The sequence below is a fragment of the Heliangelus exortis genome, chromosome 2 (genome assembly GCF_036169615.1).
Source record: "Heliangelus exortis chromosome 2, bHelExo1.hap1, whole genome shotgun sequence".
NCBI lineage: Eukaryota > Metazoa > Chordata > Aves > Apodiformes > Trochilidae > Heliangelus > Heliangelus exortis.
Window position 1 is genome coordinate 108,125,110 of NC_092423.1, and position 23,163 is coordinate 108,148,272.

General features: G+C 36.2%; 1 protein-coding gene and 1 non-coding gene across 3 annotated transcripts in view; both read right to left on the bottom strand.

Annotated features, from left to right (window-relative positions):
- The window catches only part of CCDC178 (coiled-coil domain containing 178), a 158,698-nt gene that overhangs the window by 126,226 nt on the left and 9,309 nt on the right, over nucleotides 1-23,163 (bottom strand). For both annotated transcript variants that reach the window (XM_071737446.1, XM_071737444.1), the window contains exons 5-11: nucleotides 22,855-22,949; nucleotides 21,360-21,560; nucleotides 18,572-18,792; nucleotides 16,857-16,999; nucleotides 9,409-9,562; nucleotides 6,620-6,715; nucleotides 6,369-6,505 (exon numbers count right to left, since the gene is read on the bottom strand). In XM_071737446.1, the coding sequence (XP_071593547.1) occupies nucleotides 6,369-6,505; nucleotides 6,620-6,715; nucleotides 9,409-9,562; nucleotides 16,857-16,999; nucleotides 18,572-18,792; nucleotides 21,360-21,560; nucleotides 22,855-22,949 (1,047 nt within the window). The remainder of the gene's footprint in view (nucleotides 1-6,368; nucleotides 6,506-6,619; nucleotides 6,716-9,408; nucleotides 9,563-16,856; nucleotides 17,000-18,571; nucleotides 18,793-21,359; nucleotides 21,561-22,854; nucleotides 22,950-23,163) is intronic.
- TRNAG-CCC (transfer RNA glycine (anticodon CCC)) lies at nucleotides 1,710-1,780 on the bottom strand. Its single transcript has one exon. It is a non-coding gene; the product is annotated as a tRNA-Gly (tRNA).

The window sequence follows — 23,163 nt, forward strand, 5'->3', positions numbered from 1 at the left end:
ACTCTCTGTTCATGCAGACTGTTTATTATCAAGAGCTTCTCTACCAGCACTCAGACAAGAACTTCTTTTTGCCTTTGACATCGTTTGCCAGACTCAATTCCATTTAGCTTTGGCTTTCCCAACTGCAGTTCTGTGTGCTCAGACAATGCCTCTGTATTCCCTCCAGGTTACCAGCCCCTGCTTCTGCCTTCTCTATGCTTCTTTTTGTGTCTCAGTTTTGCCCAGAGCTCCTTATTAACTATGCAGGCCCCTTGGAATTTTCCCCTGACTTCCTACTTATTGGAAAGGATTGCTCTTGAGCTTGAAGGAGCTTGAATCCTTGAATATTAACCATCTTTCTTGGGCCACACTTCCCAAATATAATATAAAAACTATCATTTTTGGATGAGAAAAAAGTGGCAAAACCAGTCCTTTTGGAAGTGTTGAAATTGGTCACACAGTCTCAGTTCATCTATCTTATAATAAATGGACACGTCTAGGATGCTTCAGACAAGTGCAGTGATACAGGTTAGTCACACACCTGGTGAATTCAAATTGCTATGTACATTGCTATTTGCAGAATTCTTAGGTCACATAAACCAATTTTAATTTGTATACAAAAAGCTTTCAGTAGAAGTTAGATTACACAGCAAAAATCAAACAAGCAAATAAAAGAAACCTTACAGATAAACTTTGGTGATACTTCATCTGACAGAAGACAATCTCAATATCATTAGGACTTAATATTCTTGGATGGAATGTTTTGGGCTTCTCCTGTAAGAATGGGAACACTGAAAAATAAACTTTACTACCACTGAGCATCTAATGAATGAGAATGGCAAACTTAAATGGCAATGTAAAGATCTTCAGAGGGTATGCAACATTGTTTCCAAAACTTAACTTGCAAACCCACCACAGGTTGGCACCGATCACTCATTTGCTTAGCTAAATTAGTAGCCAGGATATTTCCTTCAAAGATCATCTCCTTTAATACAGGGTGTAATTTGACAGTTAAAGAAGGAAACAGTTACCATCTAAACCCCAAAGATTTCTACTGCACAAGGATTATATTTCATGGATTATTTAATACACATATGCTGTCTCTGCACATTCTACTTTTAGTGTGTGTGTGAACTGCTGGTTCCTAAATACACAGTCTTATAGTCAGCAGCATCTTCTAAGTAGTCCTTGAAAAACCTGCAAGACAATGCAAGCCCACAGTAACTCAGTTTTCCTTCCCAAAACTCAACTTATACAGAGGCACAGAGCAAGAGAACAGAAAACTGCCTAGATGCATCTTGATGAACAATACCTGACGCATCCCATGTATGTGGCATTACAATTACCCTTTCTCTATTAAAAGATTGCCCATAGCTAGATCCAATTTGTTGTGATTTTCAAGCACTTCACCAGCCTAACGGAGACAGGAACTCATTCCTAATCGAACTAAAAATGCAGTATAACTGTGACCACAAGGCTTCAGCAGTGTCACAACCCTGCAGACCCTGTGTTTAGATCCCTAAATAACCAATTCACGTAAACTTACATACAGACAGTTTTCTGATGTTACAGGAGGTGTAACAGCAGCAAAACTCAAGGTCTCTATGAAGTAAGTCTATTTTCACCATCTTAAACTGTTAGTGATGCTACCACATACCTCTGGGGTGAGTTCAGGGTGGTCTAGATACTAAGAAGTTGTAAGGCTCCCGCCACAAAAGGAAAGTGTCACCTGCACCAGCCGGGAATCGAACCCGGGTCGCAAGAATGGGAATCTTGCATGATACCACTACACCACTGGTGCTCCCCTGAGAGGCCTAAGAACCCCATGCCTGAGTATCCAAAGTGTCATTATCAGCTTAGACATCTTGAATACAGAGAATTCTTAGTCTTTTTTTACACCTGCTGACACAGTACCTTGTACAGATCTAAAGGAAATTCTTCCCTGTGAATTAAAGCACTGGAGATGATTGAGATTTGCTACAAGCAGAAAACCATAGACACGAGTGCACGTGTGAATGGTCCAAATCTTCCCTAGATGGTAATGATCAAAGATCATCAAGAGAGCAACAGAGGTTTTTTGGCTGAAGGGAAGTAATAGGAAAGCAGATGTAGTCTGGTACTTCCCAGTCTAAGTCCATTTAGTTAGGAGCCACCTCATTCAACAGCAGTAATAATTTTGTTTTTTAGACTTTCACAGGTCTGCCTCTATCCCATAGACTAATTGTGCTTTCCTGCACACCAGTGAGGTTAGCAATGAAATAGATAGAGATAAACAATACCAGTGTGAGCAGTAACCAGGACTGTGACTGAGGAAAGCTGCAAGAGCAAGTGCATTGCCAGTTAAGCAGACTGATGAAGGAGCTCAAGAAAATAATGCTATGAAGAATCAGTGGCAAATGAGGAATTTGTGAAGGCACAGTATGTGACCTCTTCAGATCAAAGACCAAATACTTAGATAGGATCAGAATTAATTACAACACTCCACCCAGCAAAGAGAGGATGAAGGATATTCTGGTTATCAGATGAAACTTCAGTTGTAAATCTGTGTCTGAAAAAATCATTTCCACACTGTCACAGTTTAGGCCCAGCTGGTATAACCTAGGCCTATCCTCACTCGCCCCCCACCTCCACTGTGGGACAAGGAAGAGAAAATCTACCCAAAGGCCCAATGATTGAGACAAGGACAGGGAGATTTTCACTTCTCAGTTATAACAGGCAAAACCAGACAGACTCAACTGGGGAAGAAAAAAACCAAATTAAACTACCAAGAGAAACAGAAAACACGACCAGATCTTAACACCGTTCCCTCACCCCTCCTTTCTTCCTGGGCCCAAACTGCTCCACTGCTGCCTCCCCCTCAGGGCACAGGGAGGGGCAGGGGGGGTTTAGGGTCAGTTCCCCACACGGTGTTTCTGCCGCTCCTTCCTCCTCAGGGGGAGGACTCCTCACAGCCTTCCCCCCCTCCAACGCGAGGTCCCTCTCATGGCAGAGAGTCCTTCAGGAACCCCTCCGACATGAGTCCCTCCCACAGGTGCAGTCCCTCAGGCACAGACTGCTCCAGTGCAGAATTCAGTTTCTGAATCCTATAATCCCTGATAATATTGACTTGAAATATTCAGACCACAACCACATCACTTTCAAATATAAAAGTTTATCTACATATGGTCTTGTGACCTGAATCTGAAACAGGTCTGAATAATTATTGCATCAGAGATAGAGGAATTTATTTTGCAAATTCCACATGTAGAAAACTTATAAATCACATACCTTATGACACATGCATTTCTCCTAATTAAGCACTCTTAATATATCCAAATACCCTATAGCTTCTCATATGGACATTACTTACAGTAGCCTAAGTAGGAAAAATAATTATCTACCAGAAACAAATTACTTCGAGGAAGTAACACATATATTGAAATACTGACAAAAGATCACTGTGCAAGTAACTACTCACTTTCTCCAGGGAAGATTTGAAACAGCCACAAAAAAATAGTCCACAAAAAATAAAGCCCACAAAAATACTCATCTGGTTGATTCTTAAAATGGGTATAAGTGTAGGTAATCCTCTTTTGGGGAAGCTAGTGACTAAATTGTTTCACAAATACCTCTAAAATGTCTACGACAGTAAAAAGATGTAAATATCAAAACCAAATTATGACCGTTCCACTCTGATTTCCTATACATTCTATATGGATCAAATTTTTTTGATGCATAAAGGGCTATTCATCACCATGGAGATTAAAACATTTTAAGTTTGGATGAAAGAGAAACATATTTCAAGCAAAAAAGAAAGTGGATTAGAGCTGACAGAACTAAGTTCTTAAGAACTACTTAAGAACTACTCTCTGTAAGATATACCCAGACACTAAATACCAAGTCAAATGCACATTTTTTTTCTCACCTTCTTCCATCCAAGATGCTTAACACACTATAAAGGAAATACAACACAGATGAACACTGAATATTCATACAGAGAACAAATTCCATATTGTTCTAGTAATTGATTTTTTTTCCCCCAAATATTTGTTAGCATAAACTTAATATTTTAGAACCTTCTATGCTTGGTCACAAAGTATCTGGAAACAGGTCTTGGAATATTCTGGGAAAAAAATTACTTCAGGGTCATTTTACCACAAGCAAAACTATTTCTGGAGCCTCTTGCCCAGCAGTCAGTATTAGTGTGAAAAGATGTCATCATCAATGTAATCAATAAAATTTAAAGTACACTTCTGATTCTAAAAAGCAGGCCTGCCTCAATGTTTTCATAAAAGATACAGAGAGAATATGACATCCATTTTAGAAAATGTAGAAGGTAGAGGAGGTAAGGATTCTACATCTATTGCCAGGAAGATGTCCATACGCCCAGTTAAGAAAACTGCCTGGTTCGAGCAATGAGGCAATTTGAGAAAATAAAAGGAAAAAGAACACATTCTTTTCTTTTCATTATTATGAGAAACAGTATACAAGAAGATTCAGTCAGAAATTGATTAAATGGTATCCCCATCATAGTTGTAAGCAATAAGTTTAGGTCTCTCCATGAAATAGGATCCCCAGTAGCGGAAAAAAGCTTCCCTAATTTATTCAGATCTGTGAAAAAAAGAAAAAGCAGATATTTCAGTGGGCTGGGGATAGGAAAAGACTACCCCAAAATGAAAATACAGTCACTGACTGGCAAGCAAACCCCCTTCAAAGCTAGGAAGAAAATTAACTTTATAGCAGCATGAAAATATTTGACCTTTCTGACCATGTAGTCCGTGTTGGTAAATGCACATTAGCAAAAAATCAATTAGTAAAAATAGTATGGTCACACTATTGAGAAGCAATGAGGAACAGAATGATGACAAAGAAAACCCCAGCCAAACAGATGCTGCTCAACTTCAAAGCACATGTAAAAAGAAAGCTCTGGTCTTGACAAGAGCAAGGTATTTGTAACAAAACTGTTTCTGACAGCTGGGGATACTGGGGATGTTAATAACCGGTTCAGTCACACTTTGAAGATAATTCTGAGCAGCAGTGAAGTTTAGAAGAGGAATGGAGTCCCCTGGACAGGTTTACAGGGTGTGGCTCAGATGAAGTTAACTTTCTTTACAGCAGCCTGCACAGTGCTATGCATTGCATAAGTGGCTAAAACACTGTTAGTAATACAAAAGTGGTTTTGCTATTGCTGAACATCAACTGCACTTTCTCTTTCTTCCACTCTGCCACCCCAGTAAGTAGGCTGGGTGTGGAAGAGGTGACACAAACTGTCCAGATATTCCATGCCATTTAATGTTGTGTTCATCAATGAAAACGGGGTAAGAGAAGGAGAAGAATTTGCACAGAATAAAGTTGGGGCAACTGACACTTTACCAACTATCCAGAGAACTGAAAAGTATTAGGAAAATTTGCACAAAGTGAGAAACCTCTTCTCTGAAAGCCTTAACCATTTATCCATATACAGATGGTACCTGTTACCACTTTGCAACAAACTTGCAAAGCCTTGAAGGTGTGGGAATACTGCTTGGCAAAACTGTATTGAAAGTGGCCCCTAGAGATTGAAAATGCATGCATTATTGCATTGTTTAATCAGGTATCTTTACAAATACATTAAATTAGTGCACTGAAGTTTGACTGAGGAGAAACTCTCCTACTCAAGGAATCTCCAATTAAAGCTAGTTGGCATCTGAACTACGAGCTGCACATGAAGGTCTGAAACACAGTACCTTTTCTGTAGTTGCTTCAGAAAATTTATGCAGAAGACATTCATATTTAATCATTAAAGCAGCCTTAACTTAACTGAGGGAGTGTATCTTCCTTTCAAAGACATTAAGACATTTGAGACTCTCCTCTAAGTTACTACTGTAAGAACAATTTTCCTTTCTTATTTAATATGACAGCCTCCATAGAATACAATTTTGGGGAAGTTTAATGAAACTGGAACTTTATGGAGTAAACATAACACTTACGAACAAATGTCTATATCACAGCTGTGGATCTGTGCAAAATGTCTTAAAAGAATTCAGAGAAAACAGAGAAATACAGTATTTCAGATTCTCTGTTTACAACATTTATGTATGAAAAATTAAAAATAAAATTCATTGAAGTTTTTATCAAAATATTCTGGGGACTGAGGTTTCTGTTAAGATACAGAGAATTCCAGAATCTTCCTCATTTTGTTTTATCTTAATTGTCAACGTATGTATTTTCTCTTTTAAAGAATTGTGATTATTTTCCTTCAAATAAAGGGTAAATAAGTTAGATTATAGATTTAAGCCTGAAGTGATTTTTAATTATTGAAATGTTAAATTACAGACAGACTTGAAATAAAAGCCAGGTTCACTTCTATAGGCATGCTTTTCACACTTTCATTTCAAAATAATGCTTGCTTACTATATTGTAGGAATTACCTATTTCGAATTTTTTGCAAAAACTTTTCTTTTTCTCCTTTTAGTTCTTCATTTTCACGTTTGAGAATGTCCAGTGCTTCATTAGTATTGAGAAGCTTTTGCTTTATATTCTGTAGCTCACTTTCCCTGGTGGATTTCTAATGAACATTAAAACATTAAGACACCTTTAGCATAAGTTAAAGCTATTTCAGGCCTAGCACAGAAAATGTAGATATTCATTTTTACTTACTATAAAAACATAAAAAACTTACTAATTCTTCCACAGTTTTAAACACTTCAGAAGCAGCATCTGATACTCCTATGCTGTCATCTTCTTGGGCAGGCATTTTATTAGTCAGTTCTTCTATCTAGAAAATATTTTGTAAAGTAATAAAAATATATCTTATAATCTTCAAAGTATCAGCACAGAGTCACAGAATGCTGCTTCATACATGACATATGAGTGGAGTATGAGAAAGACAAGTAAATTGGTTAAATCTACAGGTACAACAACAATAAAAAAACCCAACAGATTAAGCATGAGCAAAATGTCTCAGCTTTTAAATTAGTGGTACATGGGGGAAAAAAGGGATCTGTATTTTTTCCCTTCTTTCAATGTTTTCAGAACATATATTTTGACAGGAATGACCTGAGACACTGCCACACTGTGCAGGTGAATAATGAAAGCAAAATAACAAGGGAACAACAGTTAAGTGTAAGATTAATTGTATAAGGTTGCTTCTAAACTTTGAAGAACAACATGTAGATACAAAAAGTGGATTGAATGCATACAGATACTTTTGTAATGCAAATCCGGGTAACATGTGAGGGAGAACATTCACTTATACATACAATGTCAAAATTTGCAGCACTCCCAATAGGTTATATAAAAAACTTAAAACCCAGCATGATTTAAAACAAGAAAAAAAAGCCAGGAAAACTATAGTAAAATACTATTTCGTATCACTAATTCTGTCTTGAAGCTTGTTGATTCACGTGAAAATTGTCAGTTATTGTAATTTGGATCCAATTCAAAATGCACTGAAGTAATTGAAAATAATCAAAAAATTTACCTGATTCCCAAAACAACTCTATGGTGCCAGTAATATTTCTGTGACCACCAGAAGAATAACTTTGAGCTTTCTAGAAAGTCACTATTTTTTGTAAAGATTCACTGAGTTAGTTGGTTTAGTCATGTTTTTGAAAGAAACTGACAATAATAGAATAGCTTTATGTTAAAGCTAACTCTGGCTCAACCTTGGTATGACCCAATCAAAAGAAAGGCAGTCACCAAATGGAGCTCACAGAATCACAGAAACAGCAGGGTTGGAAAGGACCTCTGAGATCATCAAGTCCACCCTTTAATCCACTACCACTGTGGTTCCCAGACCATGGCACTGAGTGCCACATCAGTCTCTTCCTAAAAACGTCCAGGGGCAGAGAATCCACCACCTCCCTGGGCAGCCCATTCCAGTGCCTGACCACCCTCTCTGTAAATAATTTTTTCCTAATATCCAACCTAAACCTCCCCTGGCAGGGTTAAGTCCATGCCCTCTTGTCTTACTGATGGCTGCCTGGAAGAAGAGACTGATCCCCCCCTGCCTGCAAACTCCTTTCAGGGAGCTGTAGAGAGTGATGAGGTCTCCCCTGAGCCTCCTCTTCTCCAGGCTGAACACCCCCAGCTCTCTCAGCCCTTCCTCACAGGACTTGTGCTGGATCCCTTCGCAGCCTCCTTGCTCTTCTCTGGACCTGCTCCAGGACCTCAATCTCCTTCCTGACCTGAGGGGCCCAGAACTGGACACAGGACTCAAGCTGTGGCCTCACCAGTGCTGAGTACAGGGACAGAATCCCTTCCCTGGACCTGCTGGCCACGCTGTTCCTGATACAGGCCAGGATGCCACTGGCCTTCTTGGCCACCTGAGCACACTGCAGTTCCATGCTCCACCTTATTGCTGTTGCACATTTCTGTTTCCTTTGAGTTGCTCTTAATACCCAAGTAGTAACTACTGGTCAGGCAAACTCAGATGGAAAGAAATCCAAAAGAAATCCAGAAAAAAAAAGAAAAAAGAAAGAAAAAAAAAGTTTACTAATAAGTATTTGCTCTATTTTTTCTAGTTATCAATTCACAGTTATTGCAGAATTCCTGGTGCAAGAAAACTGTAATAAACAGTTGGAAGCAAACAGAAAGAATCTGCCCACTGGTTGCTGTCTAATACAACTATTTCTTTCCTTCTATGGGAGGTGTGCTTTGGTGGGTTTTATTAAGTTCTGGCCCCTTGGTAGATTCAGCTTCTCAGAAGTACTCCACTTAGGTTCTGCTGGATCCTTAGCAGGACCTAGGTATCTACATAAAGAACCCACAAAAATAATGGACATGTACAATGTGCAAGATAATGAACTTCATACTGCATTTATACATATATATATACCCGCATATATACATGCATATTAAAATTAAATTTCATTGTGGGCATCAAAATCCTACTTTAGGCATTTTCTACTGGTTCCACATATGGAGCTGTCAATTAACTGAAAATTCCTAGACAGGCAGTGTGAAGAACTCCAGATTTTAAACTGCCAAATACAACAAGATTTCAAAATGAATGATACACAAATCTAGCAAAAAAACCAGGGGAATTTTGAGTAAAATAGGGCATCATTCCGAATGATCTAAGAGTGCATGTCATGCCATCTCAGGTCAAAAATTCTAATTCAAAAGGACACATATTCTCCCATTAAATACTTACATTCTTTCAGATGGTTTAAGAAGATAAGCTGTATTAGTGGATATGCATACAACAACCAAAAATATCCAGGTCACATAAAGGACTATAAGATGATCATGATATTTTTAATAAGCAAACTTGAAAAATAGTATTACAAGAGAAGAATGAACTTAAATGTTCTACAGAATCTACCACTTCTTATTTTTAATTTGGTATTTGTATTTTCACTTTACAGAGGAGCATAACTATTAAACATACAGAATACTCAGGCATTCATGTACTTTTCTATAAAAGATACTAATTTACTTGCTTATTTATAAATATTCAAGACTCACTTTGCTGTTCCAATATTTTGCATCTTCCTGGATTTCTGCTTTTTGCTTCACTAACTCCTCAAGGTGTTTTTCATCCTTTATAATCTTCTCCTCTGTTTCTTTTAACTTCATACAGTATTCGGTCCAAATAGATTCAGAATGCTTTAACTCATTCCTAATAGAAATACACACAAAGTGAATCCATCTCATTGGAAATATTCCAAGGTAGTCCCTCTCCATAAAGGGAAATGTAAATAGATCTGAATTAGTAAAGATTTATTTTGATTCTCTACTACATTTCTTGAACAGGTATGCATGAGGGAATTTCAAAATATCTGCCCTGGCAGATTCATGCAATTTCAGCCAGATATCAAAACTACTCATGCTACCAGTTCTCTTGCACTTAAACAGCCAACATCACAACTATTAATTGGACCTCTGAACAGGTATTGGTGTAGTTAAGCACAAGACTTTGTTTTAAATCTCACATGTTGATTAAACAAAATAGGAGGCAACTTTTTTCTCTGCTAGTGGCTGAATCTGCTTCAGAGCCATTTTCACTTAATCACTCCACTGTCATCTTATGGACAAATCTCATCTGTGAAGCAAATTTTTTACTGACATCAATTCCTCATCTAAGAAGGAATTTGCAGACAGTAGGCAAGGTCAAAGGAGAGGATAAGGGCTTCACTTTCACTCTGAATAGCAGATTTATCAGCATTATTAAAAGGAAAATTGCCATAATTACCAAAACAGACAATAATTCAACAATCATCAGAAAAACGCTTCCATGAGACACTCTTGGGTCTCATTGTAGACTGGGCTCAGGACTTTTGTTACAGCTGTATATGAGAATGGATTTGGTGAAAGGCAAAAGGAACATCAGGTTAAAATTTTACTGTTGCTTGTCCATTATTTTTATTATTGTTACATCAGGCAAAAAAGAGAAGTTTCCCCCATGCTCCCCAAAGAATTATCTCGGTCAATAACACATTTCAAAATGTGTCTTAAATGGCAAAATAAATCCAAGCAGCAGAACTAAGACCAGCAGTAGTTTAATTTCAGAGATACCGATTGCATTGCAACCTGAATAAAACCTGAATGAGTTTTGCATACTTAAACACAGGAAAACAACAGAAACCAATAATGAAGAGAACTCATCAGTAATTCAAGAGCTACTCCCACAAGGTCAGTTGATAGACAGTCTTCCTTTATTTCCTTCCAAGATGACAGGAAAGATTTACTTGCAGTCACATTTCACATATCACAGAATATATGTAAGATGGGCATGAAAGCTAACACTTCTAACACTCCTACCTTCTTAGGTCTCACCATCCATGAAAGAAAAGTATAAATGACATTTGAAATTATTCTAATTACAGACACATAACAGGCATAGACTCTTATTCTCTTCTCATATTATCTATCAGCTGCAACTTTTTGATCATAATCTTGTGGAAAATTCAGTGCTACCAGCCAAAATCAATATGTGTAAAAATAAAAAAAATGTGCTGTGTGATATACCCTAGCCTCAGTATGTTGGATTCATGCAGTTTTCATAATTCTTGCACTGATGGCAGTGAACACAAATCAAAGAGTATCAATTGTGGCACAGTCTTTCAAGCCTGTGCCATTACAGATCTGTCTTACACCTACAAATACCATGTTATTTCAGTCCTCCTCAGATGGCAGCAGCTGAAGGCTCATCTTTGTCTGTAATGTACATATGACTTTAATTGCCAGTCTTGCAAATGACTGGGGGGAAAAAAGCAGGCAAAAAAAAATTCTTCACTAAGGAGTAGAAAAAAGTATTCTACTTGACCTTTTCCCTTAAATGCTGATATTCCTAAAAACACTTGCATCATTAGCATTTTTTATTTAATTGAAATTCACACAGTTAAAACAGGCTGCAAGGTGCACCATGGTCTACATCACTAGCTAAGGGAAATCCCCTAGCTAGGCAAAACAGAAAAGATACATGGAATATTTCTATCAGTATAGATGACAAATCTCTGATATTAGTTACTGCCATTATACTGGGAATTTAACCTACATTAAGACTTGTTTCAAAAAAACAGTTGCTGTATGTCAATTTTAATGCATTTCCAAATAAAGGCTTGCTAAAGGAAAATGCCTCACTTTTTTTGAGCATGAAACAAATTCAAGACCCTTGATTTCCACCAGGACAACAAAAACAAAAGAGGAAAACAGCCCACAGTGCCCTACAACTTCTAAGCAAGCTGTCTGACAGCTGTGAATTAGTGACTGAATTCTAAAGGGAAATGAACAAAATCCTGAACATGAACAAATGAACAAAACTGAGCAAACTGGTGAAGAAAAAAGTAGTAAGAAGTGATCAGAAGGTGAGATGAAAAATTCTAATACTAATGAAAAAATGCAGAAGTAAGATTAAATGATCAATTTTCATTGAAAGAATAGGTCAACAGCATGGTATCTTAAAATCCCATATTGGTAACTTTGATATATTTACAACTGATCTGAAAGGGCAAGGGGTAGGAATGTAAAAGTCAGCATATATTGTGATTACAATAGTCAAAGCCAAAAAAACCTAAGAAACTAAGAAAAAAATCAAGAGAAACTAAGTAACTGGAGAACATAACAGTACATATTGTTTGGTGTCCAAACTCAACTGAAGCATAAGATAAGAGAGATTAAGCAATCAGTATACCCTGAATTTTTTAATTACCTGTGTGAAATCGAGAAAGACATGTATGTATTTACATGAACACTCAGAAGGTTTCTTTAACACTTAGCACAGTTAAAGAAGCTATGCAGATGTTAGATTAAGTAAGAAACAGGATGAAAAACATTAGAATAAAAAATGAGAGTAAGACTTTATCCCTGATAAAGTCATTGACATGTCTTAATTTGGATTACTGTTCAGATTATCTTTCAATTAATTTCACAAAAGTGTACCACAGAAGTGAGAAGGAGTCAGAGGACATCTTGGAAAGGTCATAAAATACAGAAATCTTTAGAAAGCACATGGAAATAATGGAAGTTACTTTAGAAAAAATATCGAAAGAAGGATCAAAGTAAAAATGTCAAGTCACAGAGGACATAGGCTAGTGAAGACAGAACACAATACACAGCAATATTGTTTCTATAAGAGGAGAGTAATCAATGCTGACTTTGTAAAGATTAACTGATAAGGAATAAAATTTAATAGTAGGTATATGCTGGAACAGAAAAAAAAACCCAACAAAAAATCAAAACAAAAAGTGGAAAAAAAGTGCAAAAGTATTGCTCCACCCAAAATACATTACATTGAGAAATGTGATCTAGTGATAGGTGTCCCTGCCCATGCAGGGGGGTTGGAACCAGATAATCTTTGAGATCCCTTCCAGCCTAAACCATTCTTTGATGATTATCTCATAGCCTTTACACACTTCTTTCTTTGTTTAAACACATGCAGTGATTTCAATTGGAGAATCACATGATAATTTCCAGAAGCCACTCCAGCTTTGACAAGTGTTGGTATTACAGAATTCTGATGTCAGTTTTTTTATTATAAAAAACTTGGGGTTTAGCTATATGTCTGACTGCAATTTTAATTTTCATATACCAATATTCTCCCCAGATGAAAACTAAGCTATGAAAAAGAAAAAAGTTAAGCTTTAGTTAACCAAAAATAAAACTGTTGACCATTAATCTTTTTATTATTAGAGGCCATGAAATATAATTAGCATAAATACCTCTAGTATAGTGTTAAAATTATCCTGAACTCAAGAAAAAGAAGACGAAGAAATTCACTGTGAAGATCAGAATGAAAAAAGGAAAATGTCAGACATGTCAACGTAAGAAACAAGTCAGAGAGACACACTTATTTCTCTAGTATTGCTAAGCTAAGCTATCCATCTGACAGAAAAATACATTTTTATACTCTACACTGACTCATTCTTACTGAGACATAGATAGTCTGGATCTTATTACAAGTGCACAGACATAAAGTGCACTTTATGAGTACCAGACCAGCCTTTCTCAAGCAGCAAAATCATTTGAGTAAATTCATGTCACTCAGAATGCCTCCTGCTCCCATACTAAAGTATAATTACAGAAAGAGTTATGATCACTCTTTAATTCTGCAGTTTAGTGCCAATGGCAAAGAGATTTACAGTGATATGGTAACTTAAAGGAACTTCTTAAAGGTATCTTTAGATTATTGCATCTAAATAACCTTCCTTTCTTCAAGAACATGTCTAGGTGAAGCAAGCACAGATCTCCCTGGATAGCTAACATCAAAAGCAGCAGTCATATCAGCCAATGTAAGGATTTCCTGAGGTTTGTATCTACCCGAAAATACACTCTCAAATTGCTGTTTGGCAAAAGTCAGTGTTATTTGTGCTGCAGGCTTAACACCTGTAAGATGTCTGAGGGAGGAAGTAAGGACTCCTTGTATGGGGCTGAAAAAGGTGTTTCAAGTTTCTGAGCATTAATCAGTTTTTTAATTTAAGTTGCTGAGATGCTATTATCTAAAGAAACTTGAAATCCCTATTATTTTAACCAGATGCAGCCTATTATGCACCATCGAAGGTGCTATGACCTCTTCTTTATGTCCCTGAGAGGGGGTCCTTTCATAGAGATGACCAAAATACCTTACTCTCAAATTTTGTGTGGGCTTTATTTTTTCTATTATATATTTCTAAAACAGTTTATATACAGGTTAAAAAGTATAACAGTTCTCCTTACTTGGAACACTGAATAAATAAGTTACTCACAGTACCCTAAGCTCTGACAGCTACCCATTTACTTGAGGATTTGGTGTTGGCCTCTTCAGTAGACAAGCTGACAAAAGATATTTCACTGACAGAATATAGTAATTACAATGGCCTTGTGTATAAGTATAGTGGTTGTGGCTGGGATAGAGCTAATTTTCTTTATAGTGGTTTGCCTGGGGCTGTGTTGTGGATTCATGCTGAAAACAGCATTGATAATTCAGGGTTCTTTTAGCTGTTGCTTAGCAGTGCTTACACAGCATCAAGGCCTCTTTTGCTCTTCAGATTGTCCTGATAATGAGCAGGCTGGAGGTGCACAAGAGTTTGGGAGGAAACACAGCTGAGACACCTGACCCCAACTGACCAGATGGATATTTCATGCTATATGATATTTGCTCAGCAATAAAAACTGCAGGGAGGAAGGAAGAAGAGGGTTGTATGTTCAGAGTTGAGGCATTTGTCTTCCCAAGTAACAACTATGTGTGATGGAGCCCTGTTTTCCTGTTTTCCTGGAGATGGCTGCCTGCCAGTGGGAAGTAGTGGATTAATTCCTTATTTCACTTTGCTTGTGCATGCAGCTTTTGCGTTACCTATTAAACTACCCTTATCTCAACCCACCAGTTTTCACACTTTTGCCCTTTTGATTCTCCATCCCATCTCAGTCAGGGGGAGTGAACGAGCAGCTGTGTGGGGCTTAGCTGCCTACTGGGGTTAAGCCATGAGAATAAGCTGTTCGTAACTGCCACATGGCATTTTGGAAAGTCTGTCAGGATGCTGCTGGCCTGCAAAATCAGAAAATTTATCTCCACTGGTAACAGTTTCTAGAGTTTGATGTTCTCTTGACAGGTATGTGGCATAAGATTCTTAGATATGTACAGATGAGAACCATCTTTGGCAAATAGGCTCTTAGAAATACTACATCTGGTGTGAAGAGGAGTTCTTATAGTTCATAGTCATATTTGAAAGCATAGGGAAAGACTGTCACAGCATTCTAGCATCACCTAGTTAGCTAGCAGACACAGATGGTACATCTCTTTGAGGGACCTAAGACTACTGCCAAGAACTTTGTGCAGTCTAAATTCCACTGTTAGTCCAATAAATACAATCCTCCTATGAAAATGGTCAGGGAGTGTTTTGTGATCACAGTACTTCCTGGGAGCTGAATGGATCAGTGTATGGAAACCAGACATTTTCCATTAAGAGAACTGCAGTAAGAGAATTATTGTAGAAGAGACACCTCACTAGCTTGATATGGTATGTATCTCGAGGTAGCAGACACCCTTCTAAAACCCTCATTTCTCTAAAACTTAAGAAATTCTGTAACTAGAAATGTTTCTCTTCAGCTCCTCTACTGCTTTTAGGTAAACTAATGAGCCAGCTCTATAGGGAATTCTCATGAGAATGATCCTCAAAAAGAAACATGGGAGTCAGATGGGACAGTCTGTGGCAATGGTTTTGCTGGATGGGAAATTCAAAGCTGCTGAAACAAGGGCACCAAGGACACAAATTTGCATCCAAGCCTCAACCATTAGCACTAGCATTGCAACCTTGAATAAAGTATCAGTGATCGAGACAGTTTACAGCCACCGCTGCACATAAAAGACCTTCTGACATCAGCTCTCAGGAATAGTGAAACAGTGCATGCTGTCCCAGCTCAGGTAGTACATATTACAACTTGAATTATGAAACTGGTATATAAATTCCTAGTGAATCTAGGTAGTTCTAAATTAATAGCATGGACCAAATTTTATGATAGCTGCATAAGTATACACTCCATATTTGCCATGCACAGTTTTTGAAATGCCTGATATTGGAAGCACATTCTCTGTCATTTGGCTGCAGTATGGAAACATCTGTTACTGCCACAGTAAGGTCTAGAAAATCTACTGATTTCTCTCAATTATGCTGGTAAACGTTCCTCATCTCAAGTGAAAAAAAGCCACTGTGTCACTTGCTACTTTACCAAATAAAACCTGGCAACTATCCATGGGCATATAAAGCGAAGTGGAGTGCATCCTCCTACCAAACAAGAAACTAGGTGGTATTCTTGTTCTTTGATACAACTACTCTTGATGTTGAATTTTTACCTATACACTCAGCAACAGAAAGGAGAGATTCCTTGTCAGTGACTACTCATTAGTGGTTTCCTACTGATACTATAGCTCTACTTGATAATTTACAGGATAATAGCCTGGCAAGAGGTTACAGCAACATAAGTAATTGCCATACACAAGCTGCTTTGCAATCCAATATAGAAATGTTGTTTGTTTGTCATAAAAAGAAAGATGAGGTATTTTGATAATTTCAAAAGTATTTGGTGTGGGCTATAAATGCTCTGGTTAATAAACAAGTACAAATTAAATTATAAGTATAAAATAACTATGATACTAGAATAAGTACCCATGTTTATGGCAAGTAAGTTGTGCAGTCTGTAAGTATGACAGCAAAATTGGGGATTTATAGAGATTAAAAATTCATATGTAAGTAAACCAAATTAAAAATGGCATACTCTAGGAGCTGGTTCATGTAGCCTTCCATTTGAGTATATTTTGTTATATCATCCCTTATTTTGCTAGTGCAACCTAAGACAAACAATGCAAACATTTATTTTATGACTAATTCTATTATTGTAATTTTACAAAAATCAGATTTTCTAAAAGCAAGTTTTCTATAGTGTGATTGCCACTATTAAAACTAACAGGATCTTATAATACCATATTGAATAGCTCTTACTTGTATTGACTCCATAGCATCTCAGCAAGTTTAATTTTCTCATATATAGGTTTCATCTTGTTTTCAGATTCTTCATCAGTTCTTTTAATTGTCTTCTGGATTTCCATGAGTTCACAATAGACATCATTATATATTTTTAATGCCTAAGAAAATACAACAAGTTTTCTGAAAGATGTTATATAAGAACCATACATAATGTTTAAATTAAAAAATAATTTCAAGATTTGTCTGATTCTTTGCAGTTTAAAGCTGAAGTAGTACTTTGTGATATTATACAACTTAGAAGAAAATACTGCATGGTCTGCAATAGATACAATCCTCCAGTGAAATACAAGAGAATGTGTGTTGTAAAATTGAACAGCGTAAAGAAATGTTAGCAAGAGGGCTTTCCTTCTGCTACAGAACTTTGAAGTTTTTGTGAAAAGGTGGCTACTTCTGTGGGAAGATAGTGACCTCTGGAGCAGAAAGAAAGAAATAGTGTTAAAAGAAGCCACTGACTCAGTAACCTAACAGAGTCATAACTTAAACATCTCCTACAGGATGTGCAAGACTGGCAGTCACCTATGTACAACAAGGACATTCTGCAATGATACAAAAAGTATTGGGATACTCAGAGAAAGAGAGAACGAAAGAAAGAGGGAAAGAAAAAGAAACCCTATGGGAAAAAAAGTAATTTAAAAATATTTTAAAAATATTTAAGTCCACTTCCTGAGCTGTACTTTAGCACACTTCAATATTTTAACTGCATACAGTATAAGACATTAATAAGAAAATAGGATACAAAATAAAAAAGCAAAATAGCCAACTTGATTTTAATTAGCCAGTCTTTTGAACAAGTAACACTGATAGAACTGTGAACTATTTCATACTTCAGACCTAATTAATCATAATTCTCATATTATTTGTGTAACAGGCAATTAACTCTTTCTAATTTTAGAAATATTTTCAAATGACTGTCAAGTCTTCAAAATATGAAAAGTTCAAGATAAAACAAATCAAATAAACAGAATTTATTAAGAGACATCTACAAACAAAAGATCATTTTTAGACTAGGTATCTTTAAAAAGAGAATAATCTCTGGATTAGTATCTAAAAGCTACTATAGAAAATATACAGACAACATAATCAGTACTAAAAGCTGTAGGTAAAGTAGCACAGTATCTGTCTCTTTTTACACATAAACTTGAAGCTGCCCACAACTTTATTATGCTTTGATCACTCAGACTGACCTTATCCACATTAGGCATTTATTATCAAAAAGTAATAAATTAATTACCAATATTATTATAAATAAATATTATCAATAAATCAGGAAAATCAGCACTGAAAAATACTTAAATTTTACTACCATTTTTGACAGTTTCTTGCATGTCCATATTTTGGAACAAACAAACACTGATGTCTTTGAGATATCTGAGAAGAATCTGTGCAAATATCAGATATGTGCCTTCTGTCTTCCCCGCGAAAATTCCCACATAAAATTAATTTACAAAGTTAGAATTTCATTGCATAGATGTTTAAGAAACATTTACTACAGGCCAGCAGATTATCCTCCCTGGATTCTATTTGCACCGAGTGCCTCTGTGTAGTGGCAGGGGCACAGAATTCACAGTTGCTGTAAAAAATATTTGAACGAGACTTTTTTACTTCCAAAAGGCTGTATGAACCTTTGTTGGGTAAAGGCTTTTACAGTATCTTCATTTGCTTGTATTTACCTTTTCATAGGCCTGTAACACAGCCTGCAGAGCTTCACTCTCCAGTTTCAGCTTTTCTTCCAGCAGAGGGCTGTGTTTCTTCATCAAGTCTATATCCTCCTGAATCTTTCTGTTGGCTGCTTCTGCCTGGAGTATTTGGGTTTGTACCTGTTGCAGCTGACGGCGTTTACAATCAAAATGCCACTGGAGCTCCAAGATATCTTGAAGACACATTTCATATTCTGTTAACAAGATATTAGCATTAAAAAAAATTAAGTAACTGAGTAACACCACGAATAGCTAGTGAGACTAGGAAATATGCTTAAGTAACATTAAGACTTGCAAAATTTTGCTGTAAACTACTTTGAAGGTGAAAAAGAGAACATCAGTTATAGAAGACACCACCAAATACTGCATTAGCAGCTGTTCTGGAATTTAAATTTAGTAATCCTACCATGAAATTCAAGCAAATCCTCATTGAGGGGTGGTTTAAGGCACATGTAAGGAAGGGTATTATAACACAAGAACACTCTACTGAGCTTCCGAGTATCAAGGAATAGACCTATGTGGACACAGAGGAATAACAAGGGGAGTATAAAACCCACATCCTTAATATGCCAACTATTTTCATTCAGGGATACTTCCTGAACTAGCTTCAAAAATGCTAAACTAGACAGAAACTCAAAGACAACAAAAAAAATGTATTCAAGTTGCCACACAGAAGTTTGTCAATATTAACTGAATTTGATTTGCTGCATTTACTTTTTTGACTTCAGCATAAATTTCCTATGGGTCTTTAAAAAAGATACATAATTAAACCACTGCTGAATGACAACATATATTCTATTTTGCTCAGAAAAAAAAAACAAAACAGCTTATTAGGGATGCAGCAGCTGATGCTACATATGGAAAAATTATTGACATGAAACTGGGAAAATTAAATAAGATTATCAGTTATGAAAAAAACCTGAAAATGTCTCAAGAGCAGTAAACATCACCATAAATTTGAAAGAAGCACATTTTACTGAGAAAAAAAGCTCTCTAGCAAAGAGAAGTAGCTCTGAAACTCCTTAACAGTTGATAAATTTAGCTGTGTTATCAAGACATAAATCAGAAATTCACAAAATTATTAATTCACTGTGACTGAAAGTTAAATAGACCTTGTATATGTGGGTTTTTTTGACATAATACAAAATGATACCTAACATTAAGATGAATAAAATGTAGTTTACATTGGATTATTGCAATATCCCAGAGAAGGTAATTTATGAAGATAGGTTATGTCACCCCAAGTGCCTGAGTATGCTTACAGGACATAGATGCAGCAGGAGGTAGTAATCATGGAAATCAGGGGAAGTCTGATGAAATAACAGGATTCAGTGTCAATTCTGAATGGGTCATGGAAACTCTTAATTAAGAATCTCCTGGGTTTGTAATACTTAGATTAGGGATAATTATAACATCTCTGAGGGTATTTTCCCTTTATCCTCCATTCTATTTTAACATAATTTTTATCTTACAGATAATACTATGAGAGGTTATAATCCTGAAAATTACAAATTTACTCCAAGGACACAGCATTATGCTGACATAACCCACTGATAAAACAAGGGAGAAGAGCTGGTTAATTTTCACAGACGAACTTCATGCTGGTTTATTTTGGATTTTTTTTTTAATACTATATCATTAAATATATTGACAGAATTATAAATGTGTTAATTACATTTGGCTATTCTAAAATTTGCTATTTATAGAGGATACTAAGCAGTTAAGTGAAAAGCACAGGAATGCATAACAACATTCAAAAATAATCTGTGAATGACTCTAGGTTAGTATATCAGAAGCTCAAATACTGAACTATTGTGCTGAAGAACTGAGATATGATCAAGCTTCTCTTCTCGCAGCAGTTTGCTTCTGTTCCACTGACCTTTCAATTGCCAGAGAATTTTCTCCTGAAAGCAATTTCTAAGTTATCAACAAATTGTAATTCTGATTCCTGTATTCAGTCTCTGTTTCTAGGAAATCAAACATGGTCCTTCAGAGGCAACTGTTTTAAGGAAAGCAATTTCTGCCAATGGATTTCTAGGATTTCTAGGATCTGCCAACAGATTTCTACATGCATACATTATTTTCATACATTGTTAGGGATGTGCATTCTTTGACATTCTGCTTCGTAGCGGGTATAAAAAGGAGGGTGAGGAGGGGGGAGAGAGAAAATGGGGGAGGAAGGGCTGAGATCTCAGGGTGATGTGTACCAGAACATTTACTAGAGCACCAATGGTGATTTTACATCCAGGAACTGACTTACAAATTATGCAACTTTTCTGTAAGTCTGGGTTTAGATGGTACCCTGAGTCAGAAGAAAAACAGCAAGCAGCGGATAAGCGGCTTCTTTTTTTCCTCTTTTTTTCTTTACTTCCCTTGTACAGATGGCAGTTCATCACAAAAGGTAGTAGTAAGCACCCTCAGAATCTGGGATGTCAAGTTTACATGAAAACAAGTCCTATCTATGATTTAACTCAAACACATTATTTTTTATAATTCTGCTTCAGTTCCTCATTTCTTGTCCCAAACTCAGTATTTATTATAATCTTATGTGTTTCTTGTCCACTCTTATGCTATTTCTCAACGCTGAACATTCTGTAGTACTTTCCATGTTTTTTCCTAGGTATACATTCAAGCACATCAGATCCAGAAGAGTAAATATTGCACTCTTATTACATTAAACACAACTAAGGTCGTATCGTTATTTTTATGCTTCATAACTAAGAGAAAAATAATAAAATATTCATAGTTTCAGCACCAGTACCTTTTTGCACAGCTGCAGGGAGTTCCTGAAGCCTCCAAAGTGACATCCGATCCATTTTCATGGTGAGCATTTTCCTCCTCTGCTTCTCCAGCTCCAGAGCTTTTTCTGCCTCCTCACGCTCAGCCTCCAGCCTCTTGATGAGCTCGGTGACTTCCCACAGCAAAGCTTCTGCTTCCAGCTTCAAGGTTAATGTCTTGCCATCTTCAAAAATACATTAAAAATATTTCCTGATGGAAGCTTAATCTCATGCTTTATATTAGACTTTCCTTCTCAGCACCAAGTTGGGCCCTTCACATGTATTACAGTGAGCACAAGTGGTTACACTGCTGGTTTTAGAAACAGATTGTGTCTCATGAAGGCTTAAACACACACTCTATTCCAGCTTCTTTCTCAACATAAAGCTACCCTCTTCACATCTCTCAAGGCAAGCACAACAGGTTACAAACAAAACTTGCAATACCCTTTTTCTCCAGCTTATTTCCAATGCAGAGTGCAACAAAAAATATATTATTAAGGATGGTAAAAAAAATCCATTTTTTCATATTGTTTAGGTAAGTAATCATCAAAATAATAACACAAATTCATAATTATCTCAATTTTTAAAAGAACACTTACCTCATTTTATTTTCCTAAGTAAATATCAATGACTTCACTAAAGTCTAAGAATATTCAGTGTAACAGCACTATTTTACTCATTATACACACAAATCATCACATTTAATGCGATGAATTTTGGCTATCAAAAACGGTTTTAATAAAAGTTTCACTGAGGTCATTACCCCTTGTCCTGTTCTATTAAAAATGGAAAAGCTACAGAGTCCAAGACATTTCCATTTTGATTCCACAGCAAATAATTCCCTAAATTATTTTGATTAAATACTGCAAGCATTGAAAAGAAGGTTAACTACTTAAAATCTGGAGTGAAATTTTGGCTTCACTGACATTACCAGAAATTTGATCACGCAGTTTTCTGTAAATAGAATTGTCTCAGGCTAGTAGATCACACATTTGCTTATAAAAAGTTTCACACCATTTCTTTGATACTTAAAACTTAATTCAAAAATGTATAACCTGAGCAAAGATGCAAATTGTAAAAAAAATAGAATTCTCTGTTGGTTGTATATTATTAAAACCCTGTAACAGTAATGCAGGTATTTGTTTTAGAGAAACTAAACAAACAAAAATAAAAGCTGGAATTTCCAACAACCAACATAAGTAGCTTAGCTGGTTCAAATCCTAGATAGATTAAAATAAAATATGAGTCTAAATACAGAAATGTGCAAACAGGATGATTTAATATTAGTTAATATATCATTTAAAATGTAACTGTCTTCCAGCTTGACAGATGATACAAACAGATTTCAAAGGATAGTTACACCATTTACAGAAGACATAGCACAGACAATAAGCAACTATTATTACAAATGAAAAGCCTGTATTAAAGGAGAATAAGTAACTTTTACCACTTAAACAGAGAATTATGAAAGATTTTTACCTTCATCAGATACAGGAGCTTCTTTAGAATCCAACTTAGTGGATGATGATAACCAGGTATCTTCAATAGATTCCGCATTGACATGTTTTGTTAGCCTGTAAGTAAATGCAGGATAAGTATGCTTGTGAGTCACTAAGAAAATTTAGACTGTACTTGAATTAGCACTGCTAAGTATACACTATTTTCATTAAATCCCAATTTTCTGTCTTGAATCTGGCACATGTAATTGCTGGCTAGTTAAATGTGTTAAAAAACACTGCAAGTCGTACAGAAGAATTACTGTTTGTACAATTCCCATCTAAATGCTGT